Below are 26,484 nucleotides of genomic sequence, written 5' to 3' on the forward strand. Positions count from 1 at the left end.
TCGGTCACTACCCACAGCTCATGGCCATAGGTGAGGGTAGGGATGTAGATCGACTGGTGGCGCCAAGGAGGAATCCCTGTCAGATGCCCGAACCACCTCAGCTGGCTCCTTTCGATGCGGAGGAGCAGCGGCTCTACTCTGACCCCTCCCGGATGGCTGAACTTCTCACCCTATCTCTAAGGGAGAGGCCAGCCACCCTTCGGAGGAAGTTCATTTCCGCCATTTGTATCCGCGATCTCGTTCTTTCGGTCACTACCCACAGCTCGTGGCCATAGGTGAGGGTAGGGATGTAGATCGACCGGTAAATTGAGAGCTTCGCTTTCAATTTACCAATTTACCTTCACCTAGACGAACCTGTGCAGCGTCCGCATCACTGCGGCCGCAGCACCAATCCGTCTGTCGATCTCCGGCTCCCTTCTCCCATCACTCATGAACAAGACCCCGAGATACTTGAACTTCTCCACTTGGGGCAGGAACTCATCCCCGACCCGGAGTGGGCACTCCACCGTTTTCCGGCTGAGAACCATGGCCTCAGATTTGGAGGTGCTGATCCTCATTCCCGCTGCTTCAAACTTGGTTGCAAACCATTCCAGTGCGAGCTGGAGGCCATCACCTGATGAAGCCAACAGAACCACATCATCCGCGAAAAGCAGAGATGAGATTCTGAGGCCACCGAAGTGAAAGCCCTCCGCCACTTGGCTGCGCCTAGAAATCCTGTCCATAAAAATTATGAACAGAATTGGTGACAAAGGGCAGCCCTGGCGGAGCCCATCACCCACCGGTAACGAGTCCGACTTATTGCCGGCAATGAGAACCAAGCTCTTGCAACGGTTGTATAGGGATCGAATGGCCCGTAGCAATGGGCCAGATACCCCATACTCCTGTAGCACCTCCCACAGGACACCCCGAGGAACACGGTCGAATGCCTTCTCCAAGTCCACAAAACACATATAGACTGGTTGGGCAAACTCCCATGCGCCCTCAAGTATCCTTGAGAGGATAAAAAGCTGGTCCAGTGTTCCGCGACCAGGATGAAAACCGTATTGTTCCTCCTGTATCTGAGGTTCGACCAACGGACAAACTCTCCTTTCCAGCACCCTGGCATAGACTTTCCCAGGGAGGCTGAGGAGTGTGATCCCCCTGTAGTTGGAACACACCCTCCGGTCCCTCTTCTTAAAGATGTGGACCACCACCCCGGTCTGCCAGTCCAGGGAAACTGCCCCTGATCTCCACGCAACATTGTAGAGGCGTGTCAACAAGGACAGCCCTACAACATCCAGAGCCTTCAGGAACTCGGGGTGGACCTCATCCACACCAGGGGCTCTGCCACAGCTGTTTAACTGCCTCAGTGACCTCGCCCCCGGAAATTGGCGGGTCATCCCCCTCATCCCCAGACTCTGTTTCCTCCTCGGAAGACGTGTCAGTGGGATTAAGGAAGTCCTCGAAGTATTCCTTCCACCGCCCAACAATTTTCTTAGTCGAAGTCAGCAGCGTTCCGCGAGCACTATACACAGTGCGGGTAGAGCACCGCTTTCCCCTCCTGAGACGCCTGATGGTTTGCCAGAATCTCTTTGAGGCAGTCCAAAAGTCTTTTTCCATGGCCTCTCCAAACTCCTCCCACATCCGAGTTTTTTCTTTAGCCACTGCCCGAACCGCATTCCGCTTGGCCTGTCGGTACCTGTCAGCTGCCTCCGAAGTCCCACAGGCTAACCAAGCCCGATAGGACTCCTTCTTCAGCCTGATGGCTCCCTTCACCTCTGGTGTCCACCATTTGGTTCGGGGATAACCACCACGACAGGCACCAACCACCTTGCGGCTACAGCTCAGTGCAGCAGCTTCAGCAATGGAGATGCTGAACATGGTCCATTCGGACTCAATGTCCCCAGTCTCCCTCGGAATGCTGTTGAAGCTCTGCCGGAGGTGTGCGTTGAAGATCTCACTGACTGGGGCCTCTAGGCCTTCCCAGCACACCCGCACTACATGTTTAGGTGCACCAGGTCTGTCCAGCGTCCTCCCCTGCCACCTGATCCAACTCCCAGTAGGACGACAGACTCTCCAGGTGGAGCACCTTCCAGCACCCCACCCAGGTACTCTAAGAAGGCTGGGTACTCTGAACTGCCACTCGGCCCATAAGCGCAGATGACAGTCAGGACCCGTTTTCCTGACCCTAAGGCGCAGGGAGCAAACCCTCTCATCCACCGGGAAGAACCCCAACGTACAGGCAGCAAGCCGAGGGGATATTAGAATACCCACCCCAGTTCGCCGCCTCTCACCAGGGGCAACTCCAGACTGAGACAGAGTCCAGCCCCTCTCCAGGAGACTGGTTCCAGAGCCCAAGCCATGCGTAGAGGTGAGCCCGACTATATCTAGCCGGTACCTCTCAACCTCACGCACTAACTCAGGCTCCTTCCCCACCAGAGAGGTGACATTGCATGTCCCAATTGCCAGTCTTGGTAGCCGGTGATCAGTCTGCCAGGGCCTCCGCTTCTGGCTGCCCTCAATGCACCCGAACCCTACGGTGCCTCCTGCGGGTGGTGGACCTGCGGGAGGATGGGCCCATGTCCCCTTTTAGGGCTGTGCCCGGCCGGGCCCCATGTACTAAGGCCCAGCCACCAGACGCTCGCCCTCGGGCACCCTCCCCAGGCTTGGCTCCAGAGCGTGGCCCCGGTAACCCTATCCCGGGCTGGGTAAACTGTTCCCTCGATGTTTTCCTCATAAGGGTCTTCTGAATCGCTCTTTGTCTGGTCCCTCACTCAGGGCCAATTTGCCATGGGAGACCCTACCAGGGGGCAAAAAGCCCCCGGACAACATAGCCCCTGGGATCCCTGGAACACACAAACCCCTCCACCACGATAAGGTAGCAATTCACGGAGAGGGACCTGACAAATGCAAGTTCTAAATAATTCCATTGACTAGTTTTTACCTTGCTGTTGTCTAACTTTGAGCTGTTTCCGTGACTATTTTTAGAGGTGTTTTGCTAAAAAAAAACAGCTCCTGGTGGAAATTGGGTTGATAAAGGTGCATTTACACAGGACTCACTGCTGGGTTAGACGTGTTATTTGAGGGAGCTGCAGAGCAAAGTGCGAAACTGAGTGTCTTTAAAATTTCCACCAGGATGTGTTGTGTCTCTGCCTCGTTTCTACATTATCTCAAGACCTTCAGCAGATGGATAACAGATCTAACCTGCACTTGCACTCACTGCAGACCCACAGCAGGTTACAAACATGCAACTGATGTCTGTACTTTGATGAAATCTGTTTACAAGAAAGGTTTTTCATCATGTGGTCTTGATACAAAATGTAACAAGTTTTTTTCAATTCAGACACATGCTATCAGCCATTCCTCCACTGTGCTGTTCCTGTCTGCTGCTGCTGACTGGATGGCATTTCTCTGGGCAGTCGACACATTGCACACTGATCAGCGCACTGCATGAAATCACCTTAATGGTGCTACGAGTAACCCCAGCCCACTCTCTCTGTGGACCTAAGAAGAGTTGCGGGGGGGGGGGGGGGGGGGGGGGGGCTTATGCAGCTAATAACTACCTATGGCTTAGTTAGTATACATTGTCTCTTGATGCACGAAAAATTAGCTGCTACCTGTAAGGCGATGTAAAACATTTATTCAGACATACAGCACAATTCAAATACTTCTGCTAATCCAGCCACTTACAACACTAATGCCAATTATATTTATAGGAAATCTGAAAGAGAGAACAAAAGGAAGAGGACAAGGATGGAAAAGGGGAGAGACTATGTTGGTGGTTGGTAGTGATGGTGGTGTGCGTTTGTGTGTGTCTGTTTGTATGTGTATATGTGTGTGTGTAAAAGAGGCCTAAGGCAGGACGCAAGCTTCACCATCGACTCCCACAGGGGGACACTAATGACACACATCCTGCTTCACAGTGCAGGAGAAGCTCCATGCATCACATCTGCTTCTTATTCTTGCCCTTGTTACACTCCCTTGTTCTCTTGCTTTCCTGCCCCACTATGTCTCTCACACACTCACACAGACGGTCTTAGATTGTGAAATAGGACAAAGGCAATTTGCAGATATTTTTCCCAGAGACACAGCAGTGCACCCTCTTTGACTTCCTGGTTGATAATAAATGAACGGTCGAATGTGTGGCTGTGGGTTGGCTGTACATCAATAATTCATGTGGGTGTTTATGTCGGAAATGCGATTTTGAACGCTTCAACAAGTCTGCATCCGTGTCAGAGTGTCTGGAGGTAAGGAAGACACACAGAAACAGAGATGTGCACAAAGGCTCCTCAATCATACTTTTGCTCTTCTTCTCATAGCATTATTTAAATGTGTTGCGTTCTGAAAAGATGACCTTCGTACGCTTACAATGATAGTAACGCGTATTAGCAACTCCTCCACTAGGAATGTCTATAGTAATATAATAATACAGTTTCTTTTCTTTTTTTGGTAATTGATCACCAGAAAAGAGCCCTTTAATGTTAATGCATGGAATGGGCACTGGGGCCTGACTACAACAGCCTAAAGAGTCATATCTCAGAGACTCTGAGATATGACTCTGAGGATCTGAGCCATCCACTATTTGACCTGGATGGCTTCATTTGGATACTGAGAAGGCTTAAATTTAGATTTTACAGTGTGTGGACACAGCTGTAACCATTTGTTTACTGCCAGGCCTCAATGGCGCAAATTGGACTAACCCAAACTGGACCTGTTGGTGTTGGTAGTTTTTAATAGAATTCTTTTTTTCATAGTTGTCTGCAAGCCCTTGCTATAACTACAAGCTCAGAGGTAGCACAATTTAAGAAAGTATGATGCAGACTGGAAATGGAGAATTCTTGGCTGCTAATTCAAAGGTTGAAGGTAGGCTACATGCCTCAATTTTATGGTGGCCCTGAGAGACCAAACGCAACTTAACAAAACACCAGCAAATGCTGCACAAATACACACAAAAATGGAAGAAGTGAGACAATAACATGATGGAACAGCTGTGGAAGTGGCAGAAAACAAAACATGCAAAGGATTGAGCCACACTTTTACAGAGGAAGATTAGTCAGTGTTGTGAGGGGAAAAAAAGATGGAAGGTAATGTGTGCTGTATTCACATTATTCATATAATACTGTAGATACGTTTGCTGTTAGTCGTTTACTGCAGCTCTCAATCACTTCCTTTGTATTTTGTTAGCTTTCATGGTGCTTTTTCTACTTCTGCTGTGTTTTGTGTGCTTTTGTAGTGTTTTTCTATTTGCTGGTGTTTTCTTAAGTTGCAATGCATTTGGGCTCCCAAGGCCACTCTTCCATTTCAATTCTGTGTGGCACTTTTTAGTTTCAGTATGATTCAGAGAGTAACTAGGTCCGTGTCACTGAGGCTTTATTCCCTTGAAATTACATCATTATTATGATTGTCACTTCAAAATAGTGGACAACTTAATGTCAACTGTTTAGTGGTCACATGTCACGTCTGCAAAACCTCAATGTTCTGTGCTAATTACCCCCGACACCAGACTTTCCCATACCTATGTCTTCATGTCACCATTCCAATGCACCAAAGGTTCCACTTTCCAGGTGAGTTACCCTAAAGTCAAGTCATTTAAATAATAAGCCTGCCTAGACTTTTGAAGCCATATGACAGCACAAGTGAATTTAGGTGTGCTATGGGTCAGAGTCTTACTTTAAGTACAGTTAAATTGTGAATAAAAGATAGAAAGAGTACACTGTACACAGCCAAGCTAGCTGCTGAGGTAAGCCACAGTGGTGCTTTGAGATAAATGCTAAAATATCATGCTAATATGAGACTAACAACTGAGCTGAGCCAAGTTAGCATACTGAGCTAAGTCAGCATGCTAACTTGGACATAGTGAAAATGCAAAAAAACTAAAAACCCCAAAAACAAAAAAACCCTGATGTTTGTTATTGTATGTTTAGCATAAAGTAAATAATACAGGTAGCTATAAGCATATCTACATCCTCAAGCAAGCATAAATTTCTCATGAGAATCAAGCTGTTCAATGTTGAGGAGACATTGAAAGTGTTAATCATCCATATGGGCTTTATTTGTGCTGATGCTATGGCTAAATACCAATTACTGTGCTAGACAAAAATAATTTAAAACAAAGAAAACAAAAGAAAGCCACACTACCAAAGCATAAATCTGAAACAATTCCTGACCTCTGAGGCTGAGACTGGATACTCTGTGAGTGCTTCACTGGTTGGGATTTTATAAAAGAAGGTCAAAGCAAAAGCTCAAGGCTCTGTGCCAGTAGTCTAAATATCATGTTTAGGTCCCAAGCATAAGCATTCACTAAACAGTGTTGGTGGTGCTGAATACTTATGAAGTCAAGTGTTTCAGTTTTTATGTTGGTAATAAACTTGGATCACACTGACATTTGCATTGGGTCTGCTTTGATTCACATGAGAACTTTCAGGGGAGTGGGTACTTCTCTTGATAAGAACTAAATGTCTAATCTCCCGGGATGAGGCTGAAGACCATAAAAACTCATAAATCCATAAAACCAAATATTTAGTGTAGCTGACTTCCTGCCTTTCAGTTCACTGAAATGTATTTACAATGGTGTTAAATTGAGCATGCCAGATAAACAAAGAAGACAAACCCAGACCCTTGCCAGACACCTTGTGGGCCTATCAGGGCTGATACAGTGTCAATACATATACGTCATAAAGTCTTTACTTGTATTCCCCGTGGCCTTTGTTGGTGCTAATGTTGGTGTGATGAGTTGTCATTGCAGCTGTGAGCCTGCAGCGCTGCTGATAGCCCATGTTTGTGTGCGTGTGTTATGCTGGTGGACAGGGTTGATGATGCGGTGGAGGAAAAAAAGACACACACACACTCACATAAGAGCAAACTAAAAACTTGACATCTTTTCCCCTTCAGAGGAAAACCTTGGTGAATCATTGCTGCTGTCTGCTAGTGCTCCGTGTCAAATCACCACACGATAATGGAGGCTGATGGGTCTACAGATGCTGTCTGCGATCCCTCAGGTGGTCTGCTATGACCTTAAACCCCCACAACAATAAAAAAATATTAACAATAAATAAGGAAACAAATGGATTAAGGCTTGTTAGTTAGCTGACGGTAAAGGTTTGGGCATGGTCTGTGTTTAAACTAAGAAGCAGAATTGTGTTTACTGTGATAACCCCTGCTGTGTTTTTTTCAGAACTGTGGAGGTTTAACTAAGGATATGTGCAAAGGAGATGAGCTTCAGAGGCAACAATACACTTATTATCAGCCCTATTTTGCATTATTCTAATATTAATCAAGGCTTTCTAAAAATAGTGAGTATTTCTCCTCATTTCATCTCCATCATCCTTATTTGTTAGGAGCAACAACTACAACACTGCCCTCCATTGGTGAATCATTACAGTGCAAGAAAAAAAGACCTGAAGCTTGTGTTGGGTTCAAAAGCATTTATTCTTTCTGTACCACTACAAAGATTCAATTTTAAATTAAGCCTTACAGTGTGACAAATGCAAACCATATGTACAGTGCAGTGGTGTCATCAAGTAAACCTAACTCAAAGATTGTGTACAAAGCTACAATTACATCAGAGCTTTCACTATTTTTCAAGTGGGTTCCAGGTATACTTAAAAAACAAAACAACCCCCCCCCCCCCCCCAAACTTAGGGTTGGGTGGGCCAGAAAGAAGCCAGGTTCAGTTTCAGACAAAATATTTTCCCCACAAGAAAAGTCATCTGTCTTCCACTCATCCCCCTGCAGCAGGGTGAGTCATCAGCCCAAACCAGTGCAGTGGAGCTCAGTGTGGCGTCAGAAGAGAGGGTGGGGAGCTCCAGCAGGGAGGCGTCACCACAAAGTGAAGAAAAAAAAATCATGAATATACAGTAAAATCATAGAATATATGAGCAAATACTCTGATTTACTTGTATTGAGGATATCTGAGTTTGACATGAACAGAATTCACCACTTGGAAGTTCTTCCAACATATAACATGTAAAATGACATCTGAATCTCAGCTTGTAGTTTTAAATAAAAGCAGATATACATTTAAATATGTGGCCTAATGTGGTGTCTGTGTGTGGGTTCATGCTGCCGCTGGGCACTCACTCATAGCCGTGACACCCTCTAAGTGGTCTGAGAGCAAAATCTAAAACATTTCACACTCAGACTTCTTTGACAGTTCCCAGTCCCTTACTCATATCATGAATAATGGTGGCTTGGGTAGTTGATGTTGGGCTGTTTAAGGCTCCTCTGATAGTAAGACGTCAGAGGACATCCTGATCTTCTCTCATGGTGATGTTTCTTCTCTTTTGGAATGGGGGAGGTTCAGCCTGAATCATCCCCGCTGTTCTCGGTTCCTGGCTTCGCGCTCTCCTCCGGTCCCTCCGCCGTGCCGCTGTCGGACTCCTCTTCTATGGTGAGGCGCGTGTCCGCGGAGGAGCACAGGGAACTGATGCTGCTCTGCTCCGTGCACAGCACGCACGCCAGCGCGCTTTCATAATGAAGATTCCCAAAGTGGCCGCCGTGGTTGTTGTAGAAAGGCAGGGACACCTGCATCGAGCGCAGTCCCGAGGCCGCAGCGGGGCAGCTCAGGCTGTGCTTCTTTGGCAGTGCACCCCACTCCCGCTGTTCCTCCTCGTGCACCAGGCGCGTGAATATGTTCACCCTTCTTTTCTCCCTCCTCTTGGAGCGGAAGTAGCCTAGCATTATAGCACAGAGGAAGACTCCGTAGAAAGACATGACTATCAGTATGTAGAGGTACGCGTTCCCGTCGCTTTTGTCTTCTCCGGTGCTCTGCGCGTGCAGGACGAGGCGTTTTGGTGAAGCTGTGGAGTTTTCCGAGTGCTCCATTTTTAAGTGCAACTTTTGTATAGGGGACCTAAAAAAAAAAAAGATTTCCATCCATAAATATAAGACTTTCTGTACACTTGACGCACGCCATACGCGCGTGTTTTACGCACAAGACAAAGTTTCTAAAGAGTGCCCCCCCCCCCCCCCCCCCATAAATAGTTTTTAAAATTTTACAATTAAAATATCTTTCACGAGTTTATCTCCATCTTTAACATATGTAACTGTTAAAAAAAATTCTATCCTTTTCTCTCTTTTATTTTTTTTAACTCCAGTGTCCTGGGGCAAGAGGCGAGGTACCGATACAGGTCGCCAGTCTGAACCGGGGCCAACACTGAGAGACTGATAATCAATCACAGCTATAGGCGATTTAGAAAACGCTAATTGCTACCCTCTTCTATTCATGCACTGATTGCTTAAAAATATAGTTTTAAGGGTTTTTTGTTTGTTTGCTTTCAACATTTTGCTCATTTACTATATTTTAATTAAGGTTTTTGTGCATTTCCCTAAAGTTGAGCAAAAGTTACCAGCAGTCAAAAACAGATTTAGTCTCAAACTAAACATTAAGAAAAGTGTCAGGATTTGTAAACTCACCAAACTGAAGAGCGGTGTCTCATGTGGACCTTTTTACCACTTGTGTCTTCTTGCAGCTCTTCTGGAGTTTGGCAGAACTACTAAAAGTTAGAAGTTATTTATACCCTTTCCCTGGAGCGTCATCGTGAGTCACATGACGGGGACTGATTGTAAGATGAGCCCTCTGTATATGGAACCCTTGAGGGAGAATCTTGTGTTTAAAAAAAATGAAGTAAAGTACATCTCTGAATATTCTTCACACCTCTGGAGGATTCTTATGAAACTACCACATGCTCATGAGTACTTTAGATCTTATGAAGAATTACATCACATCTCCAGAGTCCAGGAGAAAGTGGCCCCTGGGAGGGCGTAATGGAAAAATACTTATAGACTGCAACTGTTTAGAAGCAGCTGATGAAAAGTGAATTAATCCTGGAGTCACTGCTCACACTCTCTGCTGTCAAAGTCTATTAGAGTCTATATCTTATCGGACCACTCTATTTTTCCATCAATCTTCTGGACCATTCCGAGGCAAAAACTGTTTTCCATTTCCTTGCAAATGAGCCTGAGGTCTATGGATAAAATTTTAAAGATGTGTTTGAATAATGTAGGGACTTCATTTCCAACACATCTGTGCTGACAAATATTCTGAGAACTCTAGTCTGACGGTGGTCTTTTGAATCTCCAGCAGAAGTATCAGTGTAACAATAAAATAATCAAAAAATCCATCCCAAATAAAAGTGTATCAGTGCTGTTAGCATGACAGTCTTACAATCAGAAGTATTTTAGTGTCCTAGCTGTTAAAGGAGCCACTAACTGATTTCAATCTAGTGGTTCACCTCATGGAACTCATGGAAGTTCTGCTGCAGACTTTGTTCTGTTCTTCTGTTGTTGTTCTAGCATAATTTCCACCTGTTGGACCTGGTTTAAAATGAGATAATCAGAGAGGCTGAGAAGGAAAACCATTTTAGCCGATGATAGAGGGTTGAAATGTAAATGCACTTCAGAAGACCAACACATTTTCTGTCTGTTGTTTTAGATATCAAATGTTCTCTTCAAAATCCAGGAGTAACCTTAAACATATATGTAAATAAATAAAAAGTTAATACTCAAGTGCAGTAACAGTTTTTATGTAGCAGAAGAAGACTATAAGTATAAAATATCAGTGTATTAGCAAAGCACTATTTTTACACCTTCAGCAGTTATTGCAGTATGCAGCAATAGAACTGTTAGTTTGGAGTTTTGTATCTGATCATTTTGATAGTGTAACTCTAATACTGACTGGCTCTTTGGTCTCTTCTTTGGTCTCCACCAGCCACTTAAAGGAAATAGCTCTACTTTATGTATCATGTATGAAAGAGAGCCAAGAGCATTAGGTTATTATGAGTTGTTATAAGGCAGAGAAGCGCTGCAGATTCATGTGAGATTCCCAAGATATTTAAAAGCTGGGGTTGAAAATTAAAGGTTTTGATAAAATGCCAAAAATTGCAGTTTTTCAAGTGGCCACTTGAGGCCAGCTCTAAAAGCACGTTAATCTGCACAGAACGTGATGTTCAAATGGGCAACTTTATACGAGAAATAACCATGATTATGGCATGGAGCAAAGACTAGTTTTGAGTTCTACAGATATTTTAGCCATTTCATAACAACTGCTGGTAAAACACAGAACAATGGTACAGTTGAAAAACACCTTAGTCCTTCAACACAGCCTGAACTAACTTCAGCTTTCTGTAATTTATTTGAGTAATCAGCAGGAATAGTGTCAAGGCTTCTTGACAGACATCTTGATCCCAAGAGGATCCCACACTGGTTCAGTGATGCTGAGGTCCGGGCTCTGAGGAGGGCTGTACCGGCTGATAGTGTTCCACTCTGGGCTTTGGTATGCTTTTATTGCATTGGCAGTTTGGGATCATTCCCATGCTGAAGCCGTTGCCAGTCACTGAGTCACTCTTCCACTGACATCATTTCTAAAAAGATTTCAGCGCAGATTTATCACACTAAAGAGGCAGGTGCTCTCAGGCCCATTGTCAGATACTTGATGGATTTTTTCTATTGATAACATAACTTTCAGATACTTTTAACATCTTTTTTTAGACCTGTCACTTCATTTGTCCTCACTTTAACGGTTTTCTCAAACTTTTTCAGGACACACTGCACACCATGTAGCAATGTGTCAGATTTTTTTTTAGCTAACAGCTCTGGAAATTACCTTATTGGTGCAAGGTACAAGGACTGAACTGAAAATGATTGAAAAGCAGCCAATGTCCAACGAAAAAAGTTGAAAGGCCCTCAGAAAGCTGGAGAACTTTTGCTCAAGACCTTTTTTTTTTTTTTTAATAAATTCTAAGCACATCTGGCAAAACATGAAGAAATGGAGGGAGACTCTTTCGCACAGTAGAGTTCATTCTGCTTAACTCCCTTTCTGTAAAATTCTATTAAAATTACTATGTTCAAAGTAACAAAAATAAATAGGGCTCAGATAAAAGGCCTGACCCTCCAGAAAGCAAAGCTAACATAGATGTTAAAGATCATGAAGGTCCCCTTGCAGTTTTATCTTCCATGTGATGTGACTGACCTGCTGACTGTTTGTGTCATTTAATTTCAAGGGCGCCTTCATTTGTTTTAAAAACGTGGCATCCAAAGGAGATTTCACCAGACACAGCCAAGGATCAGTTTGCAAACACTCCAAAGTGACTCCTCAAAAATCCAATGACTGCTGAGCATTAATGGTTGAATTGAATTTAGTTCCAATTAACCATTAGCATTATTGAATCAGTGGAGGCTGATTTCACTCTGTAGCTGACGTTCAGGCAAAAATAAATGTCATCATTTCTCTGTTGTCTGGTGACACAGGCATCACCCCCACACCCAGTAAGGCTAATGTGCTCATTACAAAAGAATGATAGTGCTTAATACTTTCAATTTAATTAGTCAGACTTGGTGACCATAGCGGAAATAAAACGCACTTACAAGGAGACCAAAATAAATCTTTATTTACTTCATTGGAGAAGGCAAATTATGAATAAATAATTTTCATCACTAGGCTGGGCGATGTGTTACAGTGTTCAAACAGGCAAGCCAGTGAATCACAAATATTCATGTAGGTGGGCGTACAGCACATGTGCCCTTTTCACCAAATGCAATCATGGAAGACTTTGTTATATAATAATAAAAGAAGGAATAATAAAAATGACATATTCTTACACTTGCAACCTCGGTATAGAAAGACAACAACAGACAACAAAGCCCTACATAAAAGGTTTGGTCTAGTTCTCTAACGTGATTTTGGAATAAAGGTGGGAAGACACATGATGCCTCAACTAGTTCCCGTTCTAGCACACACTTTAAATTGCACCTGACAGGTTGATTATTTGGCAGGCTACTCAAGGTCCAGTGGCCCTGAGCTGCAAAATACACACAAAAACAAACACTTCACTTTAGGGAAAAGGTAGGCACAGTCTTTTAAGATTTTGAATGCTGGGTCCAAAGTCTCTCGCTAAATGTTGGTACTGTTCTTGTGTAAAATATAAACTGAGGGAATGAAAGAGGAGCCCTGAGGAGCCTAAGGGAATACTTTAACAAAGATATTCAAATGATGTACACGATATAGGCAAAGTAGAGGACCACATACACACCATGAAGCTCACAGTTTTTGTTCTGATGTTAATGCCACAGAAGGCTTAGGTTCCTGTCCTGCCTAAATGCTTCCACTCTGTAGTAATACCACTTACAGCTGATTCTGGAATATCTCGGCTGAACTCTTCAGAATGGCCCATTTTCCCACAGATGCTTGTAAAAGCAGACTGCGTGGCTAGGTGCTTGATTTTATCCAACTGTGCCAATGGGACAGAAAACATGTGAATTAAAACATGTAGAGGTGTTGCCCAAAATTATACAAGGCAACTATTCTAAGAGTAGAATAGAAAATAACCTAAAACAGCCCTACACTATCACTTCTGTTTCCATAAAGGGAAATATTGTGTTTGCACAACAGAGCCATCGCATCATCAGATTAGCTCACGTGTATCTGGCGCATTCATCCAGTTGTGTCATTCACCAAGGCAGGTTCTCACTGCAGCAAAGGAGTGCAGCGAGTTACAAACCTGGTTTTTGATCATATAACTTCAGTTTAAACACAGCCGACACATTTGCTTCAGTGATGGAAATGTGTGAATAAGGAGGAACATCCGATCAGCCAAGATTGACAAAAAAGGCAAAAGGCTGTGAGGGTTGTGTACGTGAAGCTACACACTTGGCCATTCAAAAGACAACACGTATGACACAACTTTAAAGAGAATGACTGCAAGGTAGACAAAGTCAGACTTCCATAAATGTGCTTGTTCTCCAGCCCACACACACACACACACACACACACTGATAAAGTTTTATTTAGATCCTCTCTGTAATCAACTGCCTTACTGGAGCAGATGCAATCTATTTTCATATTGCATTATGATTTATCAATACTACAATGATTACACAGTCATTTCATCTGTAATACAAGGAGTACCCACTGAAAAGTGTACTGTATCACTGTAGTGAATGTCTAAACATGCACTTTTGTTTCTTTTTCTTCAGTGTTTTAAAAGACCTATTAGTCACAATTTGGTAATTTTCTGAAACTAAAATCATTGTCGAAACATAAAAATCATCAGATCACATAACAGGATTTATCTTTGATTACCAACCTGTTTCATTGCACTCAAATGACTTTGTGCTTTTAGTTTCATAGTGTGCTGATGGGAGAGACGCCCCACGAGCGTGGGAGTCACAGTCTGACTGTGGGAGGGAGGCAAAATAAACCACTGACAGAACACTAAACAAGTTAAAGACAAGAAAAGAAAATTAACCATCTCCTGACCTGCAGGAAATTAGAAATTTGAAGTTAAAGTTTTAGAAGAAGATCAAAATGAACTGATTTTGACACATAATTCGAGAGAGGTGAGTAAAAGGCACCGAGGCTACAAGCGACCTGAGCTTCTGCTGTGGCAACTCAGACAAGAGTTCAACAGACAACACCAGCTTACGCATGCTCTGTTTCATAACTCACATCTGGAACAATAAAGTCCTCTGGAATAGGGTCACACACCTGGATGGAAAAAAAGGGCACAAGGGATGTTTTCTTACAAAGACCTTCTCAGCCCGTCTTTTGCAACAAATTCAAGTAAAATCTGCTTCCTCTGTAAAACTGGTTTATCTGTGTTTCTGTGAGGTCCTTGAAACCACAAGATTTAGCACAGATTTATGTTGCTGTGGCTCTTTCACTGCAGACTAAAGGATGGGAGTTGGGGGTGTGGGAGTGTTTCAGAGTTAAGTATTGTTCTGGTCTCAGGTCTGTGCTGGTCCTGGCTGTCATTTTCCACCGTACATTCTCTCTATGTCATCCTGGTAATGTGTTTTCAGCTCCTTGCGTTTGAGCTTGAACGCATCAGTCACTAATCCTGTCTCAGGTGTCCACGGTTCTGGGCTCAGCCGGATCTTGCGGGGGATCTCAAAGCGTTCTAGCTGGGCTACAAAGGAAGAAGAAACATGAACTTGGTAAAACCTAGCTTGTGTCTGTAGCTCTGAGATGAAGCTTAACCCCTTCTCTGACTTTCTCACCTGCCAGTGCGGCCTCAGTAATGACCCTGAGGACGAGCTCCTCCACGGCTTTGCTGTTGCACAGCTCCTCCCATGACCCTCGGATACCGTACTGGTCAACCAGAGCCAACAGGTGCTTCTGATTGGGCACCACAAAGCCAATCACGTACGTCTCGTCACTGCAGAGCAGGAAGACGAGTCAAAGAGAAAGAAAAACAGAACAATTATTAGCTTAAACTGGTCTTCAGGATGTGGACGCTGGGCCGAATAAGGTAATGGAGCACCAGAGTGAGCAATCTTTGCAATCTTTTCGTCAGTGAGTGGCATATTTAGCCTTGTAAGGAGATGGAAAAACTACATGCTTGAGAGAGTGTGAACAGATTGCATGCTTCAAATCGCTTGACAAACAGCTGCACTGTGACCCAGAACTGAATAAATATTTCAGGCTGCAGAAACAGATCCAGGTTCTGAATCAGAAAAACAAAATGTTTTCGTGAATCTGTGGAAACACACAGAGCAGGAGGGCCTGCCACTTTTAGGGTACAAAATGAAGGTTTTTATTCCTACCGAATAATGAAAAACAGATTTGTTGTTATCTGAGCTTAATTCACTCTGCCTGTTTGTTATCTCGTGCAGGGCAGATACATGGAGCTTAATCAGAAAAATATTGCACCGCAGATCACCAGACAACCAAAACTTTAATAAATGGTCCATTCATCTTCTTCTGCTTGTCATTTGCTAGTTATTCGTCCATCACATAGCTAACACAGATATTCATGCTCACCCTTATACCTTACAACCAATTTAGAGCCTTTAGGCCACAGATGTGGGCCTGTGGGTGTCCTGTGGACTGCAGCTTCAGCAGAATGGATTTTTTTTTTGGTACATCTGCTGTTAATGAATAAGACTGAGACATGGTAACAACTTTGGCTATTTTTTGTGTTCCCTCAAGCCATTCCTGAGCAAATTGCATCCTGCTGGGTGGGACTGCTGTCATTGGGGAGTGCCTTTGGCATGAAGGGTTTGCTTTGACAGCCTCAGTTTGTTAAGGTGGGTCGATATGTCAAAGTAACATTCATACAGATGAGGACACAATTATTACCCACCAATTAAATTTAAAGTTTTTGTCAGAATTTAGTGTTGTTGTTGTTTTTTAAACAGAGCAAAACATTTTTAATGTAACATTTCTTAGCATACCAGTTTTCTTTATAACATGTCAATTATTTCTGTTTGCACACAATAACAGACTCATTTAAGAAAAAACAAAAATGACCAATTATTATTAAATTAGTATCAATAAAGTTGTTATTATTATTATTAGTGCCCTGAACCCTTTTTTGAACCACAGAACAAACTAGTGCTGTGCAATGATGTGCTTAAACTTTTAATGCTAAAAGAAAAAACTTCTGCAGAAAGACAGACTGAAATATGCTAAGGAAACCTGCATACTAGAAGCACGTCCTTTGGTCAGATGAAGTGAAAGTAAAGCTCTTTGGCCACAGAGATGCTGCTTATATTTAGAGAAAGAAGGGAGAGGCGTACGAATCTGGAGGGGCTTGAGAGATTCTCCAAAGAAGAATGGGCTGGGATTGTTCAGGACACGAGTTTGACTTACTGAAAACTACAACAAAAGACTGCAGGCTATTATATAGCATAAAGAACACATAATTAACTATTAGCATCAATAATTTTGACCTTGGTAGTTTTTGTAAAATAATTTTGCTTGTAAGCACACAAAATAAAACCAGGATGTTTGGAAAGGCTGCGTAAGAAATTCCTTGTTCTTCTAACTGGAACTTGGGAAATACTCTTTTAAAAAAAGAAACTTTCATAGAGGAACTAATAATTCTGTCCTCATCTGTATCTGTGCCAGAGGGTCCTGAGAGTGGTTGTTCTTGATGATGTGAGTCGGGCTGTGAGCTGGAAAGCTGCGGCTGACTGAGGGTGTTTATAGCAGCAACTGGAGTTAATGAAAAGATGCTGTTGTTGTTAGTGTGTGTAGCTGGGAGTTGCAAAGCTTCAGCCAAGCAGTGTGTAAACAGCAACCGTGCGAGTTAATAAAAAGTTAATGCTGAAAAGCATGAAAATGTCATTAGGTCTGCCGTGGTATGTTCACAATTATAGATTATGGAAAGAAGCTAATGCGAGAGGTCTATTTTATAATTAAAAGTCAAACCAATACGACGATCTAAAAGAACAGGATCCACAGAGATAATAAAGGTTTCAGTGGATCTGTAAACTACTCTTATGAATATTTCACTGCCCCACTCCTCACACACCTGTTGGCATAGGCACAGATGTTATCGATCAGAGGGCAGTTCTTCAGCATGGCCTCCACCTTTCCCAGGGAAACGTACTCTCCTGCCTGCAGCTTCACCAAGTCTTTCTTACGATCTGGAAACACAGCAAAGGGAGCAGCCTGTAAAAAGTGTGTATGTCCATGCATATATGTGGATATATCTTAAAAAGAAAGGAGGAAGTGAGATAGAAGGATGCATTTTCTACTCAGCTGTGTGCATCTGAACAAAATGAACATCTTGCATCTGAACATCTTGATAAAAGAGGAAAGTAGGGGGCTGGGGCTGGCTCACTGAAGTAAACAGAAACGTGAAATCATACTAGGATGCGAAGTAAAATGTGATTTGTTAAAAGCTTTTCTGACACACTAAAAAATGGCAAGTGGAGATGAAAGGTTGTCTGGAACAAGACCAAGCATGAGAGTCACAACATGGGCAACAGCATGAGAATGTGAGCTTCAGACTTAGTGACGATAAAAACCAGGATAAGACCTTCTCGTTCTACACACTCCACCCACACACACACCTCCTCATGCCTCCTCACCAATGATCTTGAGACAGCCGTCTTCCTGAAACTCTCCAATGTCGCCTGTACTGAACCAACGCTGGCCGTTCTCGTCTACAAAGAAGTCCTCTTGGTTTTTCGCATCCTTCTTGTAGTATCCCATCGTTACGTTGGGCCCACCAATGAGAATCTCTCCCCTGGGATAAGGCTTGTCAGTGCTACGGTACCCACCTAAAAGCATCAGCAGATTAGAAATGAAAAAACATTTATTGGACTGAATCTGCTACATCATAACACTGCTGAGAAACAAAAACCCCCCAAAAATCAGATGGTATGTTTACTTAAAATTCTATTTTTACTCTGCAAGGAATAAACTCAACTCGATAAGTATCAAAACTTCAACAGAGTGCAATGAAAGTGAGTTATGATTCCTTACGTAAAAAGTGGAGAGACCAGTGCTGTCCTTACAAGGTTACAGAGCAATGCTCAAAGTCCCACCAGGCAGGGAAATGTGAAAGAAAGTGTTGGATCAAGTGCGTATGTGTGTAAAAGATGACCCATAAAGAAACAAAACATGCAGACTGATGTTTTTTTGAATATGAATGCAAATGACTGTGTTTATACCATCATAAAATGTGTGTGTATATGTGCGTAGTGCCTCTCCCAGTCTCACTCACCCTCCACCCAGTCTTTAAGCTTGATCTCACAGCACACCAGTGGTCCTCCCACTCTCCCAGTGCTGTAATCCCACACTAGAACAGACAACACACATAGACACACGCACATATCAGGGAGCACACTAGCATCTAGGCACAACATTTATTGCCATAGCAACACGACCTGACTTGCTCCCTCGCCATGGAAACCCCATCCCTAAGGAGTGTTCGCAACTCAGTGTTTTCCTGACTCAGATGACCACAGTGGATTTGATGGGTCTGTTGGTCTGGTCTGCCTGGGAAAGGCTGATAGGGTTTCTTACATTTCGCAAATGCTTTGGCAGTGGAACAGATAGATTAATTCATATCTGATTATTGGGACAGACATTGGCACCGTAGTTATGTGAAACATTCTTGGTCTTCATGTTTATGAGGGAATGGAGACTATCACTCTTTCTTCTGTTTTCTTTTACAAAACTCATAAAATTTCATATTCATTTCTTTTTCTCTTTCCTTTTTTTTTAAAAAACTTGATAGGGTCTCAGTGTAGCGTGACTTATTGCTAATGTTGATTTTTCCACACCACTCTGCTGAAAACAGATAATATACTCCCTTTTTTTGTTTACTGCAACCCACGCACTGTATATCTACTAATTATTTTCCTCTTATCCATTTTCCCATCCTGGCTATAAGGCCTCTGTCCCTCTTTGTGTTCTCCCCCTGTTTTTATCTCTGCTTTCATGCTGTCGAAGTTGACGGGAATTTCATGGGGAAAAACCACAAAATAGGAGGGTGCCAGGATTTGATTGGAAAAATATGGGAAAATTGAGAAAAAACTGGTAGTAAGTATATTTTTATGTTACGTGCCTGGGCTCTATAGATGTAAATTAGCAGCTTTACTAAAGCCCAGCATGTTTACATCTTATATATTCACATTGATATCCAGTAATATGGAATGTCCCTGTTAAATAAACAAATAAACACAACAAGCTAGCAATTTTGCCTGAAAAAATGTGATTTGTGAAATTCTAAGGATGCCTAAAATATTGGCAATATCCCATTTTTATTCTTACATATCATGATAAAATCAGCGATAAAGTGTAATACTGTACATAAACAGTGTCTGTCCCTCTGTTTGTCTGTCTTCCACTGCACACAGACTAAGCATAACGTAACAGTGGTTTGGAGTGTCGCTTCCAGCTGTTTATGAAGCGGGGGTCCTGTCTGTGACTTTATTAAATGCCCTGCAGATTTACAGGGTAACCTGCAGTAGCGCTGCCCATTTCGGTATCCATAAAGCACAATAGTAAAATGTGACCTTAAAATTATTTCTCCCTCTATGTTCACTAAAGGAGGTCTGTAGCTTTAGCTATGCTGAGATTTTTAGGTACACCTAGCAGTAGCTACTACAGTCTACTACCATTGTAGTGAGGCATTTCCCTTGTTTAGTCTAGCCTCGTTTATAAAAATAGGGTCAGCAGAATAATAGGCACAACTGTGAGTGTGTCACAATGATACCAATACACTTGGTGATCATACAGCTGAATCAAAGCATGTGTAAAACAGTTAAAAAAAACAGGACTGTACTGGACTGAATTAGTTAAACTGGTTGAAGCTAATAAACTCACAAGTGAGTGTATTTTTTTCATTTGCACAAGACAGATGGGAACTGTGATCTGACTGATTGTTGCCAAATAGGATACAGGAATTTTACACTGAATGTGTTCAGCTCACATTAAAAATACTGATGACCGGCAGTGCTAACACTCAGACTCTGAGTAGCTACACCTGTGGTATGAATATTAAAGTCCTTGGTTATTTTCAGAAAACTTGACCTCTGACCTTGACATGGGTTGAGGTCACAGAGATTTGAACTCATCTGAGATTTTTAACAGATGCACCTTTGGTATAAGCTAGAAAAATTACATCCGCTCACTCTCGATTGATCAATTTTCATATTCATCAACTTGGGTGTCCATCCCATCCGCTCACTAGGTGGGGTGATGACAATACATCATCAGCCTTTTAGGGCTGAGGGGTAAAAATTAATGACATAAAATGTTTTCGTTTTTCTAATTTGTGAGTGGTTTGAAATTTTACACATTTCAAACTAAAATAATTTCACACATTACAAATCTTACAGTAGGCATGCCTACTGTAAGATTTCCATTCATGCTCACACTCGCTAATGGTTCCAGCTCCACAGGTCTCCGTCAGGCCGTATCCTTGACCCACTGGGCAGCAGAAACACACATTCATGAAACGCTGCGTGGCTGCTGAGAGTGGCGCTCCACCTGAAAGCAACACCCGTGTCCGTCCTCCTAGCAGAGAGCGGACTTTCCTGAACACCAGTCTGGATGAACAAAGGAGGAAATACATGAAGAAATTATGACTTTTAAATATTCCTTGAGAGTCCAAGCTGCAAATGCAACAGTAATTGGTGATATAAGTCTCCATACCTGTCACACAGTGGTGTGCTGTATCCTTTGGCGAGCTGCTCCAGTTTGTAGTTGTATGCCAGAATGAAGAGTGTTCGCTGAACACAGTTCATCTCCTCGACCTTTGTCATCACGTTCTTATAGATACGGTCCATGATCTCCTGAAGTCAGGAGGCGGGACAGGGTGAAAAGAAAAAGAGCATTATTATGTAAAAGGTAACAATAAGAGCAACAGTTAAGACTGATACAGATACAGAGAAAAGACTAAAATGATGGTTAAGAAATGTAATTTTTATAGTTAATCTATAAGTGAACTTACAGCTGTGGTGATTATTAAAGGTGATTATACTGGAGTCAGAGCAATGAAGAGTAGTATGTATCTGAACTCTGGCACGAAGCAGAACTTGAGCAATGCTGGATTTTAGAGACCAGTGCAAGTTTATATGGTGCAAAAAGATCGCAATATAAATATCTAAGCCAATATTTTTTTTTTCTTAGAAACATTTGGTAAATAAATCAATGAGAGTTTATTAAAGTTTTTTTGAAAGCACGGAAAAGAATCCAGCCATTGTAAGTTGGAGCACACTCTGCTGGACAGACTATGCGATGACACCGGTTCTAATGTTACCCTAAGCATGTTTTTTCAGCATCAATGTGCAGAAATGTTTGACATCTAAACCAACATATACACTGATAGCAATATCCCTGTCACAGGACGACAATAGGAGTTAACCTTCATGTTGGGTGGGCTTAGACATATGGTCCCTGCTTTGGAGGTTTTTAAAAAAGACTAAACACTAATGTGTTCAAAACCCCCAAATCTCATATTTAAGAAACTTTATAAAACAAAAGAAAAGATCAACACAAGCACACATGCACGTGTGCTCTTCAATTCTGGTTTCATAACTATAAGGCTCCCCAATGGATATCTAATGTGTTTCTAATTTCTATGTGACCTACAAAACTAAAAAAACAAACAAAACAAAAGCAAACCAGAAGAAGGAATCTCTCTTTGGAATAAACAAAACCATGTGGTAAACCCACTACTAACTGTGGCCCTAAACATTAGATTGTTTTTTTTATATTTATTTTTTGACATTTAGCCTTTGTTGGATAGGAAGGTAGGGGGACGACACACAGGATTGGAGCAGACTCAAACCCAGGCCCCTGCAGTGGCAGCAGCTCAACCAGGTGAGCTAAAGCAGCTCCTTCTGAGCTCCTTTGTTTAAAGTATAACAATATGCCAGATAAGCGACAAAGCAAAACATTTAGGACTTCCTTGGAACAGCTTTCACTGATACATTACAGGAGAATTATCACCAGAATGAGCATCTGTATTCATCTCTATTCTGATTAACACTAAGTTTCAGCTGAAGTACTTTCTGAGCACCAAACAACAGACAGACTTAGAAATGAGCTGGTGAACATTAAGCAGCAGAGGATGCAGATATTTTTCCACAGGAGTCCAAGAACAGACTAAAAAAAAGGAAGTATCACATTTCAATCTGCCTGGTGGCCAGAAACTTGGAGGTCCTAGTGAATGCACATGTTTCTCTGTTAATACTGGGTAACTAAGCCACTGTCAGTCATATCAGCTCAAACTATCTTCTTTCCAATGCCCAAAATGCCTTAGCCCAACATTCACAACAAATATCTTCTTTGCTAAAAATGGGCTGAAGTGGTACTAGGAACATGACGGTACAAGGAAGAGCAATGTCAATCATGGGAAGTGGTATCAATTTGTATTACCAAAGGGACTGTGGTGCAGAGAACAGAAACCCACAGATCAAGAGCACTTCATCATCTACATCAGTGTCGACAAAAGGCTGGACATGGTGAAATGGGGAAAGGGCACAAACAAACCCCCCTCCCACCAAAAAACAATAAAAACCAGCTGGTCCTGTTGGGTTTGTGCATGTGTGTGTACGTGTGTGCATGAAGCAGTGAGAGAGGAAGTCGACACAGGATCCATGCAGCCGCCTGCTGTCATATCACAGCAAACAATTTGTATGTGTGTGCGTGTCGTGGGGATAACCACATGGGGCTTTCTCACGTTCTGTTTACAGCTGTGAATGGTTCCAGAAACTGGGGCCCTCTGGCCTTTACACTACGACCACTGGGAGATGGGGGTGGGGGGGGGGGGTGTCTCCATGTGAGTGAGAGGGAGAGAAGAGTGCATCCTGTATTGAATACAACTAGCTTGTTAGATGACATTCATTTTCAGGCGTCTTCAGTTTTGGCAATGGTCACAGTCAAACAACAAGATATGGGAAAACAAAATCCTGAATGGAGGAAAAGTACCGAGACTATCACTTTATCAATGTGTCTGCAGTCTGTTGACTTTTGAACAACTGGTAGGTTAGCAAATGTAACTTTTCATCCTAATAATACAGTTAAAACAATTTACATGTAAATACAGTGTGAACTTGGGCATCAAACTGGTAAAGTTTTTAAAAAAAGGATAAGAACTTTGAGGCCACAATGTACACAGATTTGCTCATTATGGAATGTCATATTAATTTGGAGCTTTTAATGCTTTCTTTTTTCTCTGTTCTTTTTCCAGACATCTTTAATGAGGCAAAGAAAAGAAAAAAGGAATTGGCTGCATAAGTTTGAATTTCTCTTGGTTTTTCTCAAATTCTCTACACGGAATCAAAAGATTGCATAGATTGCTGTCCATGTATGATTGTAACAGGCAGTTTCTCTTTGCCAGCATAAAATTAATTTATTTCACAACACTCTTTCACTCACGCATTTCCGTCTGGGATTAATAAAGTTCTGATTCTGATTAGATGCCTTCTGGAGAGACGTTTTATGGTGAGACAAGATAAAGACTTGGCTATGTGGCCACAATGATAAGAGATATGTGGAGGGGTAAAGGGTTTTCAGTGAGAAGCTCAACTTCTGAAAAACAACCCCACACCATAATCGCCCTTCCACCAAACTTGTACACTTTACCGTTCTCCTGGCAACCACCAAAACCAGACTCGTTCATTGGATTGAGAGACCGAGAGGCGTAATTCGTCACTCCAGACAACAGTGGTGGCGTGCTTTACACCACTGCATCCAACGCTTTGCATTGTAATTGGTGATATAAGACTTGCAGGCAGCAGCTCAGACATTAAAACCCATTCCATGAAGCTCTCTACACACCGTTCTTGAGGTAATTAGGAAACCACATGAAGTTTGAAGGTTTGTTGCTAACATCGCTCTGTGATTTTACTTGGCCTACCACTTCATGGCTGAGTGATTCTTGATACCAGTTGCTTCCACTTTGTTATTAACCCACTGCACAAAGTGATGTTGGAGTGACATCTTTTATAAGTCATTTTTGGACCTCCAATTTTGGCCCACTGAAGGGGCTGTTTTGTAACACCAGGCATTCACAATGAAACAGGATACTTGATACTTAATGCAAATGCTCTTTTAAACTTATAAAACACACTGTTTCATAAGTTTAAGAGCAAAAGGAATTTAAACATTTTCTAAATACTCTAACCATTACTATTTTACATAGATTTCAACATATTTAATATTTCAACACATTTCAATAAATGACAGTTTTAACCTGGTTACAAACAAATGAGTTGATTAACTAAAATACTATCTATATTGGGACCGACAGACCCAATATAGACATGATCACACATCCACCAATCAGTGTTTAGCGGGAACACCTACAGCTGACTGTGGAACATTTAGTAGCAAGAAAATGTCACAACTGGACTTGTTACACAGGTGGTATCCTATCACTGTACCACGCTGGACTTGACTGAGCTCCTGAGAGCGAGCTGTTCTTTCACAAATGTTTGTAGAAGCAGTCTGCATGTAGAAGTGCTTGATTTTATTTACCTGTGACTAGAATATCTGAATTCAATGATTTGGATGTGTGAGTGAAGACATTTGGCAACATGTTGTACAAGTTTCCATCCTAGAAAAAGAGCAATGAAGAAATAATTAAAAGCCCCCAAATTACCACGACCTTTATGCCCATGTTGAGTGGATGTAAACCTCTGACCACAACTGTATGTGTCCACTTCTATTGACTACTTGAAGAAATAACATTTATCATACTATGGCTGTAGATATAGCTGTTATAGCTTTCTGAATTGAAGCATGGATTGGACTTTAAAGTATTCCAAAAATACTACAGCCTCCAAAACACAATTTCAGTATATGAATTTTGTAGAATGTCCCGGGAAGAGACACGTATCCTTTTGGAGTTGTGTCAGGATGAGCATCAAGCATAAAACTCTTCCAAATCAAGCATGTGGCGCTACCCGCTGTGACAACTTGTGAATAAGGACGTGGTTGTAGAATGGGGGAAAATTAAGATACTGCAAGCTGGAAAATGCAAACTAAAAGACACTTTAACAGTAAAATATAATATAATTAAGACTTCTTTTGGACCTGTAGACACCCTGTTTCTCCAACACGACTGAACAGAGTGCTAAATTTTGTTGAGTATTTGTATGAATATCTCTCTGCAGCAAAGCACAATAAAACTACAACCAGAAGAACCTTCAAAAGCGTGAACACTTGGATTCGTTTGAAGTCATGTTTCAGGCCACAGTCTGAATTTTAGTCCATCATATACTATCATTTTTTCCCCCTTTTAATAATAATCACTTCATACACATCATACATCTACCAAGTAGCTACTAAATGTGGTTTTTGGTTTAGAGCAAATGGGGGTGGGGGGTAGGTTTTTGGACTCTTTCACTTAAAACAGCCATCTGCAGCATTTCTACCAAACCAAAAGTTGAGTGTTGTAAAAGAAAAGTGAAAAGACTGAAACAAACAACTTGTAGCTACAAATGACCTAATTTCACATTAAAGTTTTTTGCATTAACTGTGTAAAATGTTAAAAATGTCCACGTGATTAGAGCAGCTTAAATTCTGACATATTCTGACTACCTTGGGGTGTTCTTTAATAAACAAACTGTAAAAAAAATTTAAGCAAAGCCCATCTCGGAGTCCTTACTGCTGAAATGGATTAATTAGTAAAATTTACTTCAAAGACAAGCTGCACTAGGTAACCACAAATATTCAACTTAGACCCCTGGGAATCAAACATTGTCTGGTGATTAAATGCAGCATTGACCATTGGTAGGATGTATTTACGTCAGACCAAGATCCAGCAGATCCAAGACTGCTGGACTCTATCACTGCTATTCCATGAGTAAACCTTGTGCACAGGCCTCAAACGCAAGCCAGCAGCATTGTTTGACATACAGACTCAAGTCGAGTGAGTCAGTGAGTGATACTGTTATTGTTAATGGTAATGGTTCTCTAACACTATGCTGGACAGTGCATTAAGCCATACCGGGACCGCTGCCATCAGAGTGGGCTGGAGCATACTGGTGTCTCCTTTGCTTCCTTTCTTGATCTTTGTTGACTTAGGGTGGGAGAAAGAAACATCAATTGATAATTTAAATTATTACATTTGTAATTAGCTGTTACCTCATTTTTGGGGTTTGTTTTGCACATATTCGGACTGAAATGATGTCTAAAAATCTACTAGATCCAGCTATATACTGTCATGAAAAAGTAAAAGTATCCCCTCTGTCCACTTTAAGGTTGTTTTTGTATCAGTACATAACAGAAAAATAATCTGATGCTTAGCGGGATCTAAA

General features: G+C 42.1%; 2 protein-coding genes across 3 annotated transcripts in view; both read right to left on the reverse strand.

Moving 5' to 3' along the window:
* Nucleotides 1–7,398: 7,398 nt before the first annotated feature.
* Nucleotides 7,399–9,452, reverse strand: kcne4 (potassium voltage-gated channel, Isk-related family, member 4). Its single transcript, XM_085371127.1, has 2 exons — nt 9,394–9,452; nt 7,399–8,830 (listed from the first exon to the last, which is right to left on the reverse strand). The coding sequence occupies exons 1-2, from the start codon at nt 9,414–9,416 to the stop codon at nt 8,278–8,280; spliced, it is 576 nt and encodes a 191-aa protein (XP_085227253.1). The 5' UTR covers nt 9,417–9,452; the 3' UTR covers nt 7,399–8,277.
* A 5,272-nt stretch (nt 9,453–14,724) lies between these two features.
* The window catches only part of acsl3a (acyl-CoA synthetase long chain family member 3a), a 31,039-nt gene continuing 19,279 nt past the window's right edge, over nt 14,725–26,484 (reverse strand). For both annotated transcript variants that reach the window (XM_085370261.1, XM_085370260.1), the window contains 8 exons: nt 26,175–26,246; nt 20,870–21,009; nt 20,591–20,763; nt 18,432–18,506; nt 17,794–17,985; nt 17,232–17,346; nt 14,974–15,131; nt 14,725–14,882 (listed from right to left, as the gene is read on the reverse strand). In XM_085370261.1, the coding sequence (XP_085226387.1) occupies nt 14,725–14,882; nt 14,974–15,131; nt 17,232–17,346; nt 17,794–17,985; nt 18,432–18,506; nt 20,591–20,763; nt 20,870–21,009; nt 26,175–26,246 (1,083 nt within the window). The remainder of the gene's footprint in view (nt 14,883–14,973; nt 15,132–17,231; nt 17,347–17,793; nt 17,986–18,431; nt 18,507–20,590; nt 20,764–20,869; nt 21,010–26,174; nt 26,247–26,484) is intronic.

Source organism: Diplotaxodon limnothrissa, linkage group LG14, assembly GCF_057381915.1.
Source record: "Diplotaxodon limnothrissa isolate DT_005_m linkage group LG14, D_limnothrissa_male_GT1.1, whole genome shotgun sequence".
Lineage (NCBI taxonomy): Eukaryota > Metazoa > Chordata > Actinopteri > Cichliformes > Cichlidae > Diplotaxodon > Diplotaxodon limnothrissa.